Source organism: Populus alba, chromosome 1 (genome assembly GCF_005239225.2).
Source record: "Populus alba chromosome 1, ASM523922v2, whole genome shotgun sequence".
NCBI classification, from domain to species: domain Eukaryota; kingdom Viridiplantae; phylum Streptophyta; class Magnoliopsida; order Malpighiales; family Salicaceae; genus Populus; species Populus alba.
In genome coordinates this window covers 49,979,046-49,998,875 of record NC_133284.1, presented here as the reverse complement: position 1 = coordinate 49,998,875, position 19,830 = coordinate 49,979,046, and the positions used below count along the sequence as shown (strand labels likewise).

The 19,830-nt window shown below is 32.0% G+C and overlaps 1 protein-coding gene and 1 long non-coding RNA gene across 4 annotated transcripts; both read right to left on the bottom strand.

The window, feature by feature from the left end:
- Positions 1-1,391: 1,391 nt before the first annotated feature.
- Positions 1,392-5,681, bottom strand: LOC118040134 (uncharacterized). Of its 3 annotated transcripts, none has more exons than XR_004686018.2 (5): positions 5,358-5,681; positions 4,806-5,140; positions 4,013-4,111; positions 2,392-2,447; positions 1,392-1,591 (listed from the first exon to the last, which is right to left on the bottom strand). It is a non-coding gene; the product is annotated as an uncharacterized lncRNA (long non-coding RNA). The 3 variants fall into 3 exon arrangements; XR_004686017.2 differs by having other exon boundaries at positions 4,806-5,025; positions 5,358-5,676; XR_012168828.1 differs by lacking the exon at positions 4,806-5,140 and having other exon boundaries at positions 5,358-5,664.
- Positions 5,682-7,575: 1,894 nt separating this feature from the next.
- Positions 7,576-11,881, bottom strand: LOC118040125 (gamma-soluble NSF attachment protein). Its single transcript, XM_035046992.2, has 9 exons — positions 11,725-11,881; positions 11,253-11,320; positions 11,062-11,146; positions 10,791-10,949; positions 10,027-10,164; positions 9,838-9,916; positions 9,467-9,546; positions 8,395-8,524; positions 7,576-8,044 (listed from the first exon to the last, which is right to left on the bottom strand). The coding sequence occupies exons 1-9, from the start codon at positions 11,769-11,771 to the stop codon at positions 7,940-7,942; spliced, it is 891 nt and encodes a 296-aa protein (XP_034902883.1). The 5' UTR covers positions 11,772-11,881; the 3' UTR covers positions 7,576-7,939.
- Positions 11,882-19,830: the final 7,949 nt, after the last annotated feature.

The following is a 19,830-nucleotide window of genomic DNA, read 5'->3' as shown; positions in this document are numbered from 1 at the left end:
AACGCAGGAGCGGTGTCGAAAGGACACCTCACCTCGCTAAGCCTCAGAACGGACATATCAAAAGAACAATTTATTCAAAAATATTCAGCGTCTTATAATCTTCAGAAATATCATATTATTCAAAACTAATGAAACCAAAAGAGAGTTATTAAAACAAAAATAATAATTTATAATACTCATTACATTGTCAAAATCCAAATTTAATTAAACCAAGGTAACAGTGGAGCATCTAAGATATCAAATCAAAACTGAAAGGAAAGCCTCGCAAACAAGCAAGGCATACCGACCAAAATTAAAGAAGCGGAAACACTCAACAAAGTCCAACTGCTATCAGAAACTAAGAACCTGAAATAATATTAAGAATGAGGGTGAGTTCAACCAACTCAGTGAGGGAATAACATTTAATATACATTTCAGATATGTCAGATATTAATAGTTTGCAAGATGATTTATCTTGATATACATATACATATACTTACTAAACATATTATCATAACGTAGTGGATTACATGTCAGAGATCAGATGACACCCGTAGGTGACCAGATGACACCCGTCGGTGATCAGATGACACCCGTCGGTGACCACTGTGGGATGGTCAGTCGCCACAGGCTGATGCCTCTCTCACCAGCTAGGTATACAGAATATTATGTGCACACAGGCTAACTACTCTCCGTTAGCATGGAGTTACTGACAAGTCTCATATCAAGGCATAATAGATATTCACAGAATCATCAAAGAAACGTATATCATATCAAATAGAATTTACTTTGACAGATTGCGAGTGCAAATTCAAGAATAAATAAGTACTCGGAAAATAAAGCAACTTATATAAATATTCAAGAAATTTACTAGTTGTACTCATTATATAATCAACATACATATTTATTTATATTATATGCATATTAAAGATTATTCCACTCACCTGACTCAAAAGCAAACAAAAGTCAAAAGCAGACACCGAAGAAAATCCTACTGACGTCCTGCCGGTAGAATATCAGGATTATCTGAATACAAAGAAGACATATTTAAGAACGACTCAAAAGAATAAATAACCTATTTAATACACTTAACTAAATGTGTATTCCGTATGTAACGCCCTGTAATTTAGTACATTCATAAAAGAACTTTGAGCATTAACTTTAAAAAAAAAAATGGGTTTTTTTTTTATCCACCGAACTTATCTGAGACTTGCCGAAATTTCCACTGAAATTTTGGCAGAGTTTCCTTTATATCTGGAGGTCCCAAGTTATCGACAATCATCCTGTACAATTATACTTATTTCTCAATCACATCATAATCATGTAGAACCTCAACAACACATCATTCACGGTACATGCCTCACATTTCGCATGCTCATTTCTTTCCCATTAACACACATAATTCATAATAATTGCAAGTATACAAACTAAGATTACAAATACAGAATAATACATTTTTATATCCCGACACTTAATGTAGAAAGAGTATTATTACATATTAAGTCATTTAGTTCCTTAATGACAAAATACATTAATGTTCATCTTCTTATTCAATCATGCAAAAGGAAACTAGAGGACCTAAAACGCTACTCCTGGCGTGAATATGAAGGACCTGCAATTTCATAATGTATATAATAAATATAGCATAAAAGGAAAATCACACAATACATGCACGAAATTAAACATATATTCAACGATATACAATCATAGTTCCTTGAAATTCTCATTTATCCTTCCATTATTACGTCTCTATCCATCCTTCCTAGAATCATTCAACAATTTCATTTTGTGTCTTGTTTCTCCTCATGAGCGCATTTAATTCATTATAATAATTCAACATTTTCATTTTGTGTCTTGTTTCACCTCATGAGCGCATTTAATTCATTATAATATCTACCATGTGATTTCTCTCCCTCTTACTCTATCTCTTTATATCAAATTCAATCCCAACATCTATTATACCCATTATGGCTTTTCCATATAAGTTGTCAAACTCATCATGATTTTGGTCCAATTTTAGTTTATAAATATATTCCACTTACATATTTCTTGTGCCTATTTCAACACATTCCAATGTTTCTTTAGATTTTCAGTAAAATCTCTCATTATCATGGAACCTGCCATCATTTTCACAATATTCACATCCGATCCATCTTCAAATAATATGACTATTATTGGCATTTTATTACACTATTATAATTATCACCAAATTCTTATTATGCCAGCAACAACATGAAACCTTAATACAACATATTTACATTATTGGTCATAATTTCTTTGACATCCTCCATGTGCGCAGGACATGATTCTCAAATTATATCAATTACAATTCCTTAATTAATTCAAAATACATCATATATATATATATATATATATATATAGCATTGCATTCCTTAAATGTATAACACCTACCATGGTTAATGAACTTCTACTCTCACGTCCCGAGCGATACGATATTTGCCTCCATCCTTCACAAGAATTAGATCCTCATCAGTTTCTCTTTTTTTTTTCTTCAATAATCCATGACATAAACACAAATTACCATTTTTGTTTAACAATTAGGTATCATCCAACATTCCATTTATAATCTGACAAGGCAGTCATCCTGACACTATTAACACTACACAAGTAAGTTTAACTCAAGTTGTATATTCCGGTCATTAGAAAACAAAACTAATGCCACTAGCCCATCACCGGGTAACTAGTTCCTCCGCCCATCTTATTCTATAATTTCCAATCAATATCCGCCTCTTCAAGGTCGAATGAATAATCCTATCAAGATGTCAATCCTCATTTCATTAATATTTTTAATTATTACCTCTCCCCTAAACCTTGGAAGGGAATGCTGATACTAATAAATTTTCATTAGTGTTATTAGTCTCTCATATTAGGATCGGCTAATCAAGTTCATTATAAACGTCAAAATTAATATCATTGATTGATGTTATCGACTATTTCTAACATGAAATAGCCAATCATATTTTTCTTTCCATAATATCTTGGAATATTTCCGGAAATGTTGATGTCAAGATTCTTGACATCATTAGCTTTCACTTCAGGAATAACTAGTCAAGTTTCGTGTGATTGTCAATATGGACAGCACCAGTCAATATCATTAACTATTCTCACCCGAATAGTTAATCAAGTTCAGTATCCCTCATTTTCAGGGATGATTATGCCGATGTTACTAAACCTTACTAACATCATTAGCCTCCGCATTCGGGACCGGCTAATCAAGTTTCGTGTGATTGCCGATATTGACAGCATCGGTCAATATCATTAACTATTCTCACCCGAATAGTTAATCAAGTTCAGTATCCCTCGTTTTCAGGGATGATTTGCATTCGGGACCGGCTAATCAAGTTTCGTGTGATTGCCAATATTGACAGCACCGGTCAATATCATTAACCTTTCACTCACCCCGGTCATCCACTTTGGATGCCCTTAGCCAAAGCTAATCATTCATTTGTCCCGGCCATCCATCCGGATGCTATTAGCCGAAGCTAATCATTCGTTGTCCCAGCCATCCATTCGGATGCCATCAACCGAAGCTAATCATTCATTTGTCCCGGTCATCCATCCGGATGCCATTAGCCGAAGCTAATCATTCGTTGTCCCAGCCATCCATTCGGATGCCATTAGCCGAAGCTAATCATTCATTTGTCCTGGCTATCCATTCAGATGCCATTAGCCGAAGCTAATCAGTCCTTCATCCCGGTCATCCATTCGGATGCCATTAGCCGAAGCTAATCAACCATTTGTCAACATTTAAGCCTGATGTTAGTAAACCTTACTAACATCATTAGCCTCCGCATTCGGGACCGGCTAATCAAGTTCGAGGAATGATCATCAACGAAGTCTATTAGTGTAATTCATATTCTTAACCCAGTCAAGTACTCAAATCCATTTTTAATTTCTCGTTTATTTCACTTTATCCTCTCTCTTTATGGTTTCACCCATAGACGCAAAGACCAAGAATTTAATAAGTTCGTAAATTAACGCTACGAAAAAAGTGTAGGTATAGAACACCTACCAGCTGTAAAAGCTCAACTCGCTCTTCCCTATTGTTGTTGTGCCCCTCCTGCAAAGCTCCTACTATACGAGCTCCTGAGAAGTCGAGTGAATGCTTCTCCTACATTTTTAATATAACATCCTGAATCATTATTGAATCTTCCCGATTTATTCATAATATTCATAAATTCACCAAATCAAATACTTCCGTAAACAATTTCCATGAATGTATTTTATTTTCGTACTTGTCATTTAAATTAAACGCCCATTTAATTCAATTCTTCATCAATGATCTTCAATGTTCAAAGGGCATGACTTTTCGTCACCGATTTTCTTTTGTCCCAAGACATTTAACCTATCACCAAACAATGTAATTTAACTTAAATTTCATCAATGACTACACATGCCAAATTTTTCCAAAAGCACACTCAAAATGATTCCTTATATCATAATTCAACTTACAACATGATTTCCCATTCTAACACAACCAAAATATTAGTCAATCACTATTCTTTGTAGAATTTAACTATACCATCACTTATCAACACATCAAACATGACTCAAACATAACACAAACCAACCATCATCATTAAACCCATTACCATTATCCTTAGTCCCAAAACATACTTTTTATGTTAACCCTCATATTCTCATTCAATATTTCTCAAACCAAACTTAAAACATCATTATTTAATTTTAGAGTTCAATACATCCAAACGGTAGAATTATACATCATTGTCATTAGAATAACATATCCAAAATTAACATACATCCAACGGTTAAAACTCCCGATATCAGAATAATATCGGACTGACCTGAAATTTGGAAGCCTACTGTTCAGGAAGTACAATTTCTGGTAGGAGTGTTCTTTTCCGATCTAAACCGTTCAGAATTTATATAACGTCTGGATGAACAACATATCCAAAATCCAGACCAATCCAACGGTGAAATAATGATATAACATCTGACGAACAAGGCTGTCTGGAAATGTGATTTTCCAGAAATGTTCCTCCGGTGACAGAACTCAAACAAAGTCTGATATTTACAATCCCTCCGGTCAGAATGTAGGTGACATTGAGCATAATAATATATCCAAAAATCAATTTAATCCAACGGTGGAAAGAAAACTATGGCTGCCGAAGTGCCTGCCCTGTTGAAATCCCAAAACCCATAGTTTCAAATCAATTGATTCTTTCTATTTTTTCAGCAAATCAAGCCATTATCATGCAATTAATCTCGAAATTCACATGAAAAATTACTCCCTCAAAATATTTATATGAACCCTAGAATTTTAAACTTGGGGGTTTTCTTCTCCTCATGCAAGAACAAGAGAGAGAAACGAAATTACTAAAGGGTATGTTGCTTACCTTTGCTACTTTAACTTATTTCAATGAATTCTTGTAAAAATTTACAAAAATCATGTCCTCCTCTTCCAATTTCCAGCTTCTTCTCTTTGTTTCTCTCAAGCTCTATAACTTTCTAAGTTGTTATTTAATTTGTTTTCTTGGATAGAATCCTCCTAAGAACACTCCCTTTTGATTTAGCTTGAAGAAATGAAGAGAAAATGAAGAAAATGGGACAAAACAAATGGTCTCCCTCCTGTTTTCTTTTTCATTTGCAGAGGACGTGCTTTGTTTTTAAAGAGAGGAGAGGAGAGTATTTGTTTTGATAAAATTACCAAAATGCCCCTTGTGTCATCTTCTTTCATTTACCCGATGTTCAGTACTCTTCGTAAATCTTTTCCAACTCCGATTGCCACGAAATTTGAACCTAATATAAAACAATATGTCTGGAGATTCCTTATAAAATTTACCCGATCCAACAGTTGGATTGAGATATATCATCGATATCTTAAAACTAGACAATTAGTGTCTTTTACACAAAAATCTGAATTTCATGCATTAATTTATTCACTTAGATCCTCATGACATTTCCCTTTAATTTATACTCAATAAATTCAATATTACGACATTTATCATTAATTTGTCAAAATACATGTTTTGACCGGGGTTTACATATCTTCTATTTTTTTTTTCTTATTCTTTATCCATTGAAACCTCATCACTGGTTTTCCCAACGTTACAAGTTTTAAACTAAAAATTATGACTCTCTTTTCGACTTCAACAATATCTTTAAATTTATTTACACAGATCATTCTCTCTCTCACATGACACATTTATTGTTATTCCTACTATTTATTCATTTCTTTCCACCAACACCTACAGTAGGCCAAACACTTGATGGGAAAGCAAGAGTTCTGCTTTTCTCAGCAATTCTATTGTAAACCTCGCCTATTGTCGCCCCAGAACCCACGCAGTTTTTATTCTCCGCGTCAACGTTGATTGTTTGAAGATTGATTAGATCAATTACCCCAAATGAGAACGTCGAAACATAAGAAAGACCTTCACAATCATGGCCACCACTTCGAATTCTTATTTGCATGCCATGCTTCTGTGAACAAATAATGGTAGCTTGAATGTGGGATATGTTGGTGGGAGGGACGATAACTAGAGGTTTCGGGGTGGAACTTGTGTTGAACCTGAGATTTTGAATAGAAAACTGCGAGATTGATGAATATGAGGAGTTGATTGGGGTGTAAATGAGCTTAGAAATGGAGTAGGAATCTTGGGAATCAAGGCATTGAAGAAAATCATCGTGAGTGTGAGCTGAAGTTACCCACGAGAACGAAAAAATAAGGAAAAACAGGAATGACAACATTGGAAAAAAGCTTAGAGAAGTCATGTCCAGAAGGGACTCTATTTATAGCAATACAGGCTAGCTCTTGCTGCTCAAGATAGAACAAGAAACTGAAAATAATTGAATGTGAATGTCGAAAAACACTGTTTCGCCATCTAGTATCCAGAGCAACATGGGAACAATTCAAGAAATGAATGGTCAATTTGCATGGCAGGACAACATGAAGTTTGACCATTTAACATTTGTTCACAGGCAAACTCTACAACATATGCCTTTGACAAGTCACAAAGGCCGCAAATTTCACTTTACTTTTGCAAAATATTTAACCATTCTACAATTAGACGGGATCCATTCCCATAGAGCTGGTGAAAATGATCTACCATTCCCTCTCCTTCCATTTTCCATCTTGGCAAATACACTGTTCAATAGCATTATTTCTTGGCTTATTCCACAACTTTTTCTTTACCAGGATTAGACTTTTCTAATATTTGAACTAGCCATTGTAGAAAAGTTCTGATTAATCCATTTCCAAACTCCTGAGTTTTTATCCACAGTAATTAATGAAATGAAATAGCCTGCAAATCTCCAAGCATGATGGATACTCTATCATTCTTACTCTGAAGGAAGTTCAAATGAATGAGCTTATTCCTCCTTAACAAGGTAAGAAATTCTAGCAGCAGTAACTTCTCATCTTCTTATGTTGACCATGTCAAAACTATATCCTCGTGTCTTCCTTATCTGTATTTTATACTTTATGCATTGTTAGAATCATTCAGTGCTTGAACAATGTATTCAGCTCGGCTTAATTTAAGCCTTGGAACATGAATGAATAACAAATATTTCATGAAAAAAATTCAACACTACAGCACAGATGTATCAACTAAGATATTGAAAGTTATGAGAGCACTCTTTATTATCATCACATGAATGAGGTGAAAATGCACATCACAGATATTTGAAATCTACAAGCGTACATGTAAGACACGCAGTTAAGAGTTTCTGAATTTGTTTTGGAAGGCGTCAAAAACCACCTCATGGCATCTTGAGACTGCTGTGTCAATACTCACAATGACAGAAATTGAAGTACCAGAAGATTTTACATACTAAACACGCTTTCAAGCACAAAAAGCAACAATTACAGAGTCCGAATATCATATTAGACTACTGTATGCTTTATACATGCTGTATATGACACCAAAACCCACCCATTTTGAAACAAATGTTATGTATAAATCATCTTTTAGACGAGAAATTATGTGAGGTCATTCTCATCCAATGGTTCTTCCTCCTCTTTGCCAGCATCAGTCTTCAATGCACTAACATCACCAGTAGGTAGCTTTCTTGCTAGCTTGATTACCTGAAGCCATGTAATTCAATTTAATAAATGCAATCGGCTGAAGAACATATTAATTTAGTGGTAGAGGCCTGGGGTGAGGGTACATTAAGTTCTCAATTCTCAAATGACTACCAAAGCCCTAAGGTGTTGATGACATCATATCAAACAAAATTTCATAGTCTATAATCTCTCCTGTACGCATGCCGCATAATTATAGAGCCAATTAGTATGCATCCAAGAAGCCTGAATAAGTTTCTTGTAGATATGTGAGTAAATCCAAGACCAACAATCAAAACACAACAGATTACTGTCAATGTGAGATGAGCAGATGCATTTTCAACTAGCAGAGTGAAAACAGATTAAAGATTTACCACATGGTCAAGATTTGAAACTGTGCTGGACTGAACCACACGTTTGATTTCTTCAATATCACCTTCTGTATAAGCCGAGAGCAGTTTACTGGCACAGCGGTTCTGGTCACTTCTCAGAAAAGCATCAACCCTGCAAAAACCCAAGCAGTAAATCTAAGTGTTATCAACTACTTCAAGCAAGGCAATGACAAAAAGGGTAAAGGGTGAAAACACTAGTACCTGTCATCTTAAGAAAAGAAAAAAAAAGAAGTTATTTCAAGTATTAAACTGTGTTCTGTGAGTGTTATTGCACTTTAATCTGAGTCCCCAAAAAGAAAAGTGTACAAGCTGGTAGATACACAGTTCCACGAATAGTTCTTAAAAGGTACTGGACTTATTATCAGCAAGAAAAAATCGAATCACTCAGGAGAAGTTTCTTAGAACTCAAATTCTATATCTTCATGTGACTACAATACATTTTGCAGAAATGCCCACCAGAGATTGATGTTGTCAGGGAAAGAAGACTTCTTACTATTTTTTTGCTACACCTCATGATGATTGCAATCAATAATGAAAACTAAAAGGACTTACAATTTAGAAGTTTCATTGACTGAAAAAATATAGAGTATTGCTTTAATATTTTTAGTCATGTCACAGATATTGAAGATGCAAGATGAAGGTGATTTCAGACAGCTACAACTTTGATTTTAATCTCATCATTCAACAATGCACTAACCAGTACCAATTATTATTGTTGTTGTTATTGTTTATTGTTTGTTGTTGTTGTTGTTGTTGTTGTTGTTTTAAGACTGCTACAACTTTGGTTTTAATCTCATCATTCAACAATGCACTAACCAGTACCAATTATTATTGTTGTTGTTATTGTTTATTGTTGTTGTTTTAAGACTGCTACAACTTTGATTTTAATCTCATCATTCAACAATGCACTAACCACCACCACCACCACCACCACCACCACCACCACCACCACCACCAGATTGTCAAGAAATCAAAAGAACCTACTTGGCCAAACCATCATCATATTGATAGAACATCAAGGAACTACAGCATACTGTCAGAAAAGTTTGCATACTGTGAGCAATCATTGTAGCATTTCTCTGCTTGCTTGACGTCATGAGCGTAAAGGTATACAATAATTGCACCAAGATATGCCTGAGATAAATAAGGATAATGTAAGATGAACAAAGTTTCTTGGACATGAAAAGATAAAATGACAAAAAAAAAAGGAAAACTAAATCATACTGCAAAGTGCAAAGAGAGGAAATATGTCCTCAAAGCATAAATGCCATGTTGAAGAAACAAAAGAGAAGAAACTGAGGTGTCTCAGAGCATGATTAGCACTAGGTGTCTTTGTTGATGTAGTTTTATATACAAATTTGAATGAAGGGAAACAACAAACGGAATAGGAAATAAATAAATAGATAAACCAACTTAAAGTTACACCTTGCACTGGCTATTGGTGGCATTGCATTTATCTGCTGCTAGACCCAATTGCAACAAAGAAGATGCAGCATCACTATACCTGCAAGCAATAAAACCACAACGAGACTTAGAAATTAGAATTGTCTAATAGCATCCTCGATTGAACATTTTGCAGTTAATGCATACTGCTAATACATAATAAACCCTTACTTTTCAAGCTTTACATACACACTAGTGGCAGCACGGTATAGATCAAAGGCCATCTGCTCTTTGCCATCTTCTTCAAGAATAGCAGAAGCATCATTGTACATCTGAACAGCAGCTTCAGGCATAGCATCTTCAAGAGCACTATGAGAGGGGAAAGAAAATACTTTTCAAAGATTGTCCAATTTGTTAAGCTACACTGAATGTTTTGTGCCACAAGGAGAAAGTATGCATGTCAGCTGGAGTGGCAAAAGAAACTAAAATGAAAATTCTCCTAGTGTTGAAGGATGAAGTTACTAAGCGCAACTATGAATTGAGAAAGGATAAAAAGCAGAAAAATCAAAGTAAATTATTACACTATAAAAACACATGCTTGGAAATAAGGGCAGGCGGGAGCAAATCATTTGTGATCATGGAATAAGTATGCTACACACCGACACCAGTGATGTAGCATGCAAGGTGGACGTACCCTAAAGGCCTAAATTCGAGTTATTTGTTTACAAAGCATTTTGAAGTTAAACTAATATCCAGATTGAACCATGGAAGAAATGAGAATATGATGGACATTAGGATCTTGACAGGCTGAAGGATGTGAATAGAAAATCACATCTAAACTTTGTGAACCATTAAAATCTTTAATGGCACTTCCAATAACCCTCTGAAGTTCTCTGATTTCTCCATGCAATAAATGAGTTCCCAAGTGCTTGACCGAAACAGCTACGTAGAAATGGTAAATTTTAAATACAAAAACAGGTAAACTAAATCTTTACCGAGCAGCCTTAGCTAGAGCATCTGATGCCGGCTGTGGTCTCCCACACTCCATGTACAACTCAGACGCTCTTCTATAAAAGTCAGTGACTTCATTCCAGTTGCCTAGTTCCTTTGCTAGAGCAGCAGCAGACTCCATGTGTTTAGCAGCATCCCAAGGTCTGATTTTCTCATTAAGAAAAACACTGAAGGCAAATTTATGCACATTAAAACCAAAAAATATTAATACTTTATGAATCACCCCTAGACTAAAGTCAGCTAGAACAAGGATACGAAGAGAGCATCTCTTGTCCTTTGGAAGCCTTCTCAAATGCTTCCTTTGCTTTCTCATTTTTCTTGGCGACCCTAAACAAGCTAGCTATAACAAAACAATCAATAATAAATAAATAAATAAATAAAAACCACCATAATTCGTGCACTATGCATAAAAAACAATCCACAAACACATAATCTCAATCACTAACCAGCTTCTTCATACAAAAGAGTGGCATTTCTCCAATCGGCACTCCATCTTGTAAGACTCAGTTTAGTTCTAACAACAAAAGAAAAGCTAAATTAAAACAATGAAAATTACTCCGATCCAAGAAACGGGTCACCTTCAAATTTTCGTAACATTGAAGAATCTCAAAAACCCAACATTCTTTCTCTCAAAAAAATAGCAAAATCACCAAAATATTCAAATGGGCAGATTGGAATTCACATTAACAATCAACCCATTTGAGTTTTTCCTGTCCTGGTAAATAAAAAAAATAAAAAAAAAAGTCGAGTTCTTTTTGCATTTCTCAGCAATCTACGACTTCAAAAATCCAGTCTTTAATGCCATATCCAAGCAAGGAAAGCCAAGTAACATCATCAATACTAAATCATTTAGAACCATGAAAAAAAGCAGATTGGATCCTTTCACGTAGAGAGAAAGAGGGGAGAGGGGGAGCTTACAATTTATCGGCCTTGGTAATTAGCTTATTGGGATCGGAAACGGGCATGATGATGGTGGTGGTGGACTAGTTTTCTCTGTTTTTTTCCTTCTATTTTTTCCTGATGTATATGTACGAGCACACAGACTGGTAAAGCAAAGCAAGTACGCAGTCTTGCTGGATTTTGCTTTCTTTATGCTATTTTTTTAATTGTTTTTGATAAATACTCAATTTTTACGAATTACATTTTATTTACTTTTTTATATTGAATTTCATTCTCAATTTTTTTATTTTTTGTTAATTTCATCCCTCGTAATTTTATTTCATTTAATTTTTATATTCAATTTTGGTTCCATTCTTTGATTTATATTTTATATTTTTCAAAATTTATTTTAATTTTAATTTACTTTCTTATTTTTTTATTTAGTTTTTTATAAAAATTTAATCCTTATTATTTTAATTATTATTTATTTTATTTTTTTAATTTTGGATGATTAAAGACTTTGCTTGATGATATTTTAATGTGTGTCTTCTATAAAATAATCGGGGTCTCATAACTCAAGTTAGTAATTTTTAAGGATTAACTTAATTTAACTTTTATTTTCTAATGTTTTTTTAATGTTATTTTTTAATTTCATCCTTTAACTTTAAGTTATTAGGCCTTGAGTTTTATAATTTTTTTCACTTTTTTTTAAGGTGTTCTTTTAGTCTCATTTATCGAGTCGCATGTTTGCTACATTGATTCATATTTTTTTTTATTTGATTTTTTTTTTATTTTATCCTTCTACATTAAGTCATTAGACCTTAGTTTCATGGGTTTTTTCTAGATTTTCTTTTTATAGATTTATCTCGATCTCATATCATGGGTTTCATATTTTTTGATATTTTTTTATTTAATCATTTGAAAATTATATTATTGGGCATTGAGCTTTGTCATTTTTTCTATATTTTTTTTTTATTTTTCAAATCATGAGTTTGTCAGGTTAACCAAGGTTGACTTGGTTTATATATATATATATATACTTTTGTTTTCTTTTCTAGGTCTTTTTTTTTAATTAAATTTTTTTATTTTGATTTTATATCATGGGTAGCAAGTAGTTGAGTGAGTCTAGTCGACTCAAGTATTTTTTACTTTTTAAATTTTTTTTCAGTTTCATTAGTCCTTGAAATTTTTTATTTTTTTTATATAAGATTATCTCAATCTTTTATTCTGATCATGAATTATTTAAATTAACCTAACTTAATTCAAGTTATCATAGCCTAGGCACGTAATTATGTTAGAAAAGATTTTAGTTAGTTAACAGCATAACATAAACAACTTATCTGAGTATATGAACAAACTAACTAAAGGTAAGCATTCAAAAAGATTTTTTTTTATGATATTTTTTCTTAAAAATGGTTTATAGATTTTATTTTAATATTTATGACCATAATATTAAAGAGGTGTGCTATTAGAGATATTTGTTTTTTTATATATATAAAAAAGGCATATCTAATAATATTTTGATTTTTTTATTTATTCATTATATGTAGGACATTCTAAATTTTAATGTTTAGATTAAATTAATTTTTATTTCTCTAACCCACCTTAATTAAAAAGAGAATTTCCATTTTTACCCTATATGACAAAGTTATCTGCACAGTAGAGAAGTTCTAATCCTAGAGTAGGAGTTATTATAATTATAATTATAATTCAATTTGGGTTAGGCCCAAACGGTGCGGGTGCTGCAGTTTGGGCCATGTGGTGAATTGTTTCCGTTTGGTCATGCAGCCCAAACTGCAACAAATTAATTTATTGCTCACGATCACTATTGATTTAAATATTTTCCTATCAGATAATAAGTCTTAAAAGTTTAATTAAAAACTAATTGGTTAAATTAAGCAAGGAAAATAATTGAGGGTTCCAGGCCCAATCACACAAAAACAAAATACCTATACGAGGCCTTGCATAAACCTTTGTCTGAGGTTTTATTTATAAAACCCCGAATACATACTTTAAAACCCGGTTCGGTGGGTCGACCCAGTAATTAGACCGATCCGGGTTTAATAAAAAATCAGCTAGAACAACAACCTAGCAAAACCCGATCGACCTAGCAGGTCAACCCATGACTCGAGCGAACCCAGACGAGACCTGATGTTTTTTTTTATGTGAGATTTGAAACCCATTAATATATATACTCTATGTTTCTAAGAAAACATTTATGTTTTTTCAATGTAGGATACAATTTTTTTTGGTTTAGATACTTTAACTTAAAAGGATAACATAATATCTTTTGAATGTGGGATTTGAAACTCTTTCGTATATATACTTTATGTTCCCAAGAAAAAAGTTATGTTTTTTCAATGTAGAATTTGAAACTCATTATTAAATATACTCTATGTTCCCAAGAAAAAAATTATTTTTTTCAATATAAGATAAAAAAAAAATTGGTTTAAATACTTCAACTTAAAAACTTAACATAATTTCTTTTTAATGTGGGATAAAAAACTTTTTAAAATATTCTTTTAAACTTTATTATTTACCATATGTATAATTTATAATTACATGGATTTTTTTTAATTTTTTTATATCAAATATTAAAGATTTAAATTTTTTTTTTCAGGTTGATTCGAGTTGCCTCGGGTTGACCCATGAAACTCGAGAACCTGGTCCCTTAATCGAGTCAACCCTGAGCTGAGCTTAATAACTATGCTTTTAATGACCATCTTGAGCTAGGTTTTAAGCTTTTAAATTATTATTATTTTTACTTTAAATTAATATATATATATATATGAATATTTTTAATATTAATATCAAAATTAAATTTTAAAAAATTAATAAAAAATATTTTTTAAAATAAAAAATATTTTTAAAAAACAATTAATTTCAACCCTTTTGCTTACTACTCAATCACCTCAACCTCCACCAATTTCCATTGCTTCCGTCAAGTATTAAACTTGTAGTACCTCTCTCTGAAAATATTCTGTTAATCGTACTCATTTTTTATTTGAATGGGCAAGTTTAACCTCAATTATAATTATAACTTATTTAATCAAATATATAAATAATATTTAATACATGAAATGAAAAAAAATTAAACATGACAACCTTATTACTTAAAAAATAAAACACGTGTAACCAACTTGTTCATCCCTTTACAAAATATTATGAATGACCTTGTTTATTTTCTAAAAATTAATTTTGATCTTTAAAGTTTTAATTTAAGTAATTTGACCTTGATTCAAGACCAATTGATTTGGATTTCTTTGGTAAGGATGAAATTGAAAGAATAGGAACCAAAATTAAAAGGCGTCAAACATGGATGGCATGCTAGAAGTTTCAAGAAACATACACTTTAGTCCTCTGATTTTAAAAGGAACATAAATTATATAATTTAAGTGCCTTAATTTTTTTCAAATTTAATTTTTATACAAAAGATAGAGAGGTCGCTAAATTTCAATGGTAGTGCAAGAAAAATATTGTTGACTCCAATATAAGGCATCAAAATGGTTTGATGAAGGGAGTTCATATTAGGTGTATTTTTACCTTTAAAATTCATGAATAAATATATCTGAACTTGATTTGATTTTTTTGTTTCGAGTAAATATTGGTTTTTGGGTTTTTTAGGCAAAATATAAGTTTATCATGGTTCTTGTCATAACTCATTTTTGGGTTATTCTCCAAATTCACCTCTATCTCCAAAATAAAGATAATAATAATAATAAATAAAATAAAAATAACAAGAAGACTGATATTTTGGCAAAAGCAAGCTGAGAGGATTTCACATGTAGAAAAAAAATCAAGCTGCAATTTTGGATGAAATCGAGAGTCTAATTGTACCTTACTTTACCCAAAACTAAAGAAACAACGCAGATTCAAGATCAAATTAAATCATTATTGGATGAATCTGTATAAAAATTAAGTCTAAGGACATAATTAGATTTTTAATAGAAAAATTTAATTTAATCATTAGCCAAATTAAAGTTTAATTATGTTTAAATTTGGATTCAATTGAAGGATTTAATTAGAAGCAAAGACTTAATTATACTTTAAATGAGTCAAATTAGTTTTATTAGGGGTTTAATTGGTGAAAAATTAAGTTTGAAAGTCCGATTTGAGCTTAATTGAAAAGATTGAAAAATTAAGATTGAAAAACCTCATTCCTTTCCCAACAACATATCTCTCATTAAGCTCTCATCATTTAACCATGCCAATCTCAATGTCGCTCTCGCGACAATTTCTAAGGTGTTTTTGGTCAAAAAAACATAAGCAATCACAATAGCTAGAATCTAGACAAATCAGACAACGCATCATAAAAAATAAGGACTTAGTCATGCGGTCGCTTGACTTACCAAGCCTAGCAACACCTAACCTTTGCTTCTTTTTTTTTTTTATAAATTATTTTTTTTCTAGTTCTTTTTTTTTAAGTAATGCTTTTTAAAATGGTTTTTTTTCTCTCCAAATCCTGTTATTTATATTTAGATTAATACTCCTTCTCTTTTTTATTTTGTTTAGAGATCCTTTTTTAGATGACAATAATATTTTTTTGTTATACATTTAAATTTGAAGAGTTTTTGTGGTTCATCTATATATATATATATATATATATCTTTTATAAAGATGAACTTATTCTTGAAAATAAAAAAATTATGTTCGGATAATATTTTTAATATGTGTAGCATTGCATAATATTTTTCCCCTTTTATTTAATTTGATCAATTTAATTTGATTCTCTATTTCTATTATTGTTGTTTGAATAAAATAATTATTTTAATAAAAACAATTAGCAAACACAACTAGATAAATGTACCAGCTTACAAAACTAAATATCTTGATGTATATTTATCTCTTGAGTTTTTTATTTTTACTTGTAGTTATCATTTATGATTTGTTTTTTATTTATTGACATATATAATTCTCAATTTATTTGATAACTTGTTGAAAAAGCTGATGCATACACGAGTCAAGTACTAATTTATATTAACGTCTGAAGTGCATATAAACATTGACAAAATATATATATTTAATTTTTTTTATTTAACACGATAACATAAAACCATTTATCATATCCAATCAAATTTAAACTTATTTAATTTTTATATACAAAAGCATATTCTAAATTTAGGGTTTATATGTTTTGCATAAAAATATTTTTCAATGATGGTAGTGGAAGAAAACGGGTGGTAGTGGTGACAATGGAGAAGCCACAATGGGCAAGAGGGGGCAATTGCCCCCTTAATCTTTTTTTTTTAAGTATTTTTTTTATTAAAATATATAATTGCTTTATAGGGTTAATTTCTTTGTTAGCTATTAATTGATCCAAGCTTTTTTTCTTTTTTTTGTTTTACTATTGTCCCCACCTCTCTCTTTTCTACAAAATTTCTCTTCAAGCCCTAAACTATTAATTAGTTAAGCAAGTAACCTTTTATGCTTTATACTTTAGGAAAGTTTCTTTTATCTTTTCTATTTGTTTCATTATCTAATTTTAGTTTTATTTTTTATAATTAGTTATTGAAATTGCTAGGGTTTATAATAATTTATGGGTTTGTTGAATTAATGTGTACGAGTAATATTATATGCTAATTGATATGAATTGAAATGAGTTTTGATGAATTGATAAGTATTTTGCTATGAATTTCATATGAAAAATGATGGTTGATGAATTTACTAGTAATTAAAAAAAAAAATACAAGACAACTCAAAAAATTAGGGACATAATAGATAAATTAAAAAGAAAAACATTTAATATCTATGCTTAATCCACTTGTACAAAACAACAAGTTAGCAAGAACAATACCAATTTGTGACAATCCTTTTAAGGTATGATTTTTAATGTTATGTACCATATGTTAGCATAGAATTGTTGCCAAGAACTTTCCTGGTCCTTGAAAGATTTAGAAATAAATAAATGAAAGTTTGTTATATATATTGAGAAAGATATTTTTAATGAGATTAAAAATAAACATCATGAAGCAATTTAGAAATATAAATTTTTTTGAAGAGAACAATTATAATGTAAGTTTTTTTTTTTTAAGTATTCTTAAATTAATTTTACTTGACTTGAGTTGAAACATATATTTCAGATTAATTTCTTTATATAGCATATATTTGTATAAACATATAATATTAAATATTTTTTAGTAATTTGTCTTTTTATTTGAAAAATCCTGGCTCTATCACTGGACGATGGTGAGAAGATAGTTGATAATAAAGGAGGTGGTGGTGAGAAGGTCATGATAGTGATTAAAGAGAAAATAATGATTGAAATAATTGGATGATAAATGTATGTAGATTACTATTTGTAAAATAATTCATTGAATTTCATAAGTTGAAAATATTTTTCAACAAATATACTAAGTTTAAAAGTTGACTATAAAATATTTTTTATTGACCAATTTTTTTTATAAAATATTTTATTGAAAAAAAAAAAAATATTTTCTAAAAACAAAAAAAAAAAAAATCTAAAAGTATTTTTTAAAAAAATATTTTACACAAAATAAACCATTACACTTAATGTTAACTCGATAGCAATCCTTCTAAAATATATCAGATCTTCTCTTTTTGAAAGTCTCCACCGTCTTGCACACACAAAACTTGACTCCACTAAATTAGGTTTAGTGTAGAACCTCCACGCAACCCATGAACACTAACCACCATGCACCCATACAATATAACCAATACTCTCACTTCTCCTCCCATAAAAGACCAGTTTGACTTTCACTTTTTCACGACAACTTTCAAACCCCATTTCACCACTTAATTTGCTTGTTGAGCAATCTTTCAATGGCTTCCAAACATGGTCTCTTGCTTGTTTCCCTTGCTTTCTTGCTCCTTCGCAGCTCCCATTACTGCTCAGCCTCCGGCAGGTTACTAAATCCGATGAAGCCAACCTCCATAAAATTTGGAATTGACCCGCCTTACCTTCTAAAGCCAACCTTTCCATTGCCAGAAGATCAAGAAACACAAACACCTCCTGGTTCCATACTACCAGCGCTTCCAATGCCACTTCAACAGCCGATAATGACACCACCTCCACCTGCTCCTTTTCCTCCCGGCCAAGATGAGGCCGGTTGGATTCCGGCTTTCCCATTTCCTCACTTGCCTTCTCTACCGAAATTCCCTCCTTTTCCATTTATTCCTGGCATGCCATCTGTCCCTGCACTCCCCTCATTTCCTTTGGCTCCACAGTTTGTGGACTCAGGCTTTACTTCACCAGGGATTGGAGATGAAGGCAGCCGGCCATGAAGCTAGCATTTTTTTTCCAAGTATCTTGCAAATGTAATAGAACTAGCCAGTTTGCAAAATAACTACATCATCTGGTGTATTGAGTAGGTTGGTAGCGAATGTTATGTGTCATGCTCATCTTGTAGCTGGTTTCCTTTTCCATACAAATAATATGGGATTATACCATTGTTTTTAATTAGTGAAAATTAATGATAACATGATTAATGCTAATGCCTGCAAATTGCCATGACCATACTACTATATTTCCCCGAACATTCATCAAAATAATCCCATCAACAGTTACACAAAGGTAATGATAGGAAGATTAAGGAAAACACAGTAATAATTAGATACAAAGACAAAATTAAGAAAAGAAAAAACAGCAGAAGGAGAGACAGAAGCAAAACATGCCCCTTACATAGACTTGGTACAATCACAAACTCACTACTTATGGTCATGTAATTATTTATTTTTCCTCCCCTTCTTCTCTCTGGCTTTTTAAGAGGTAAGAAACTGATCATGCTGGAGGAGATTGGAGAAAAGGGAAGGGAGGCAAAGGGAAGTCAGGAAGTACTGGAGGAACATTAGGAATCTCAAATGGAGGTGGAAATGGAAATGGAGGAAATGAGATTCCTGGAATTGGTATGTTTGGAAATGGTGGCAAGTTCTTCATCTCTCCCAAGCCCATCTTGGCATTGATTTTATCAATCTTGGTAAGCTTCTCATTTTCCTCCTTGAGTAGGCGAGCTTCAATCTTTGGTGCAAGACAGGTGATCAACAGAAGCAACCCTAGCAAGAATATAGGGTTCAAGAACACTTTTGAGGAAGTTTTGGTAGCCATGACTAGGCAAAGTTTTCATGTCTAGCTCTCACCCTAGCGGGTTCATTTATATAGAGTTGCAAGTCACGCTAATGAGTTAGCCC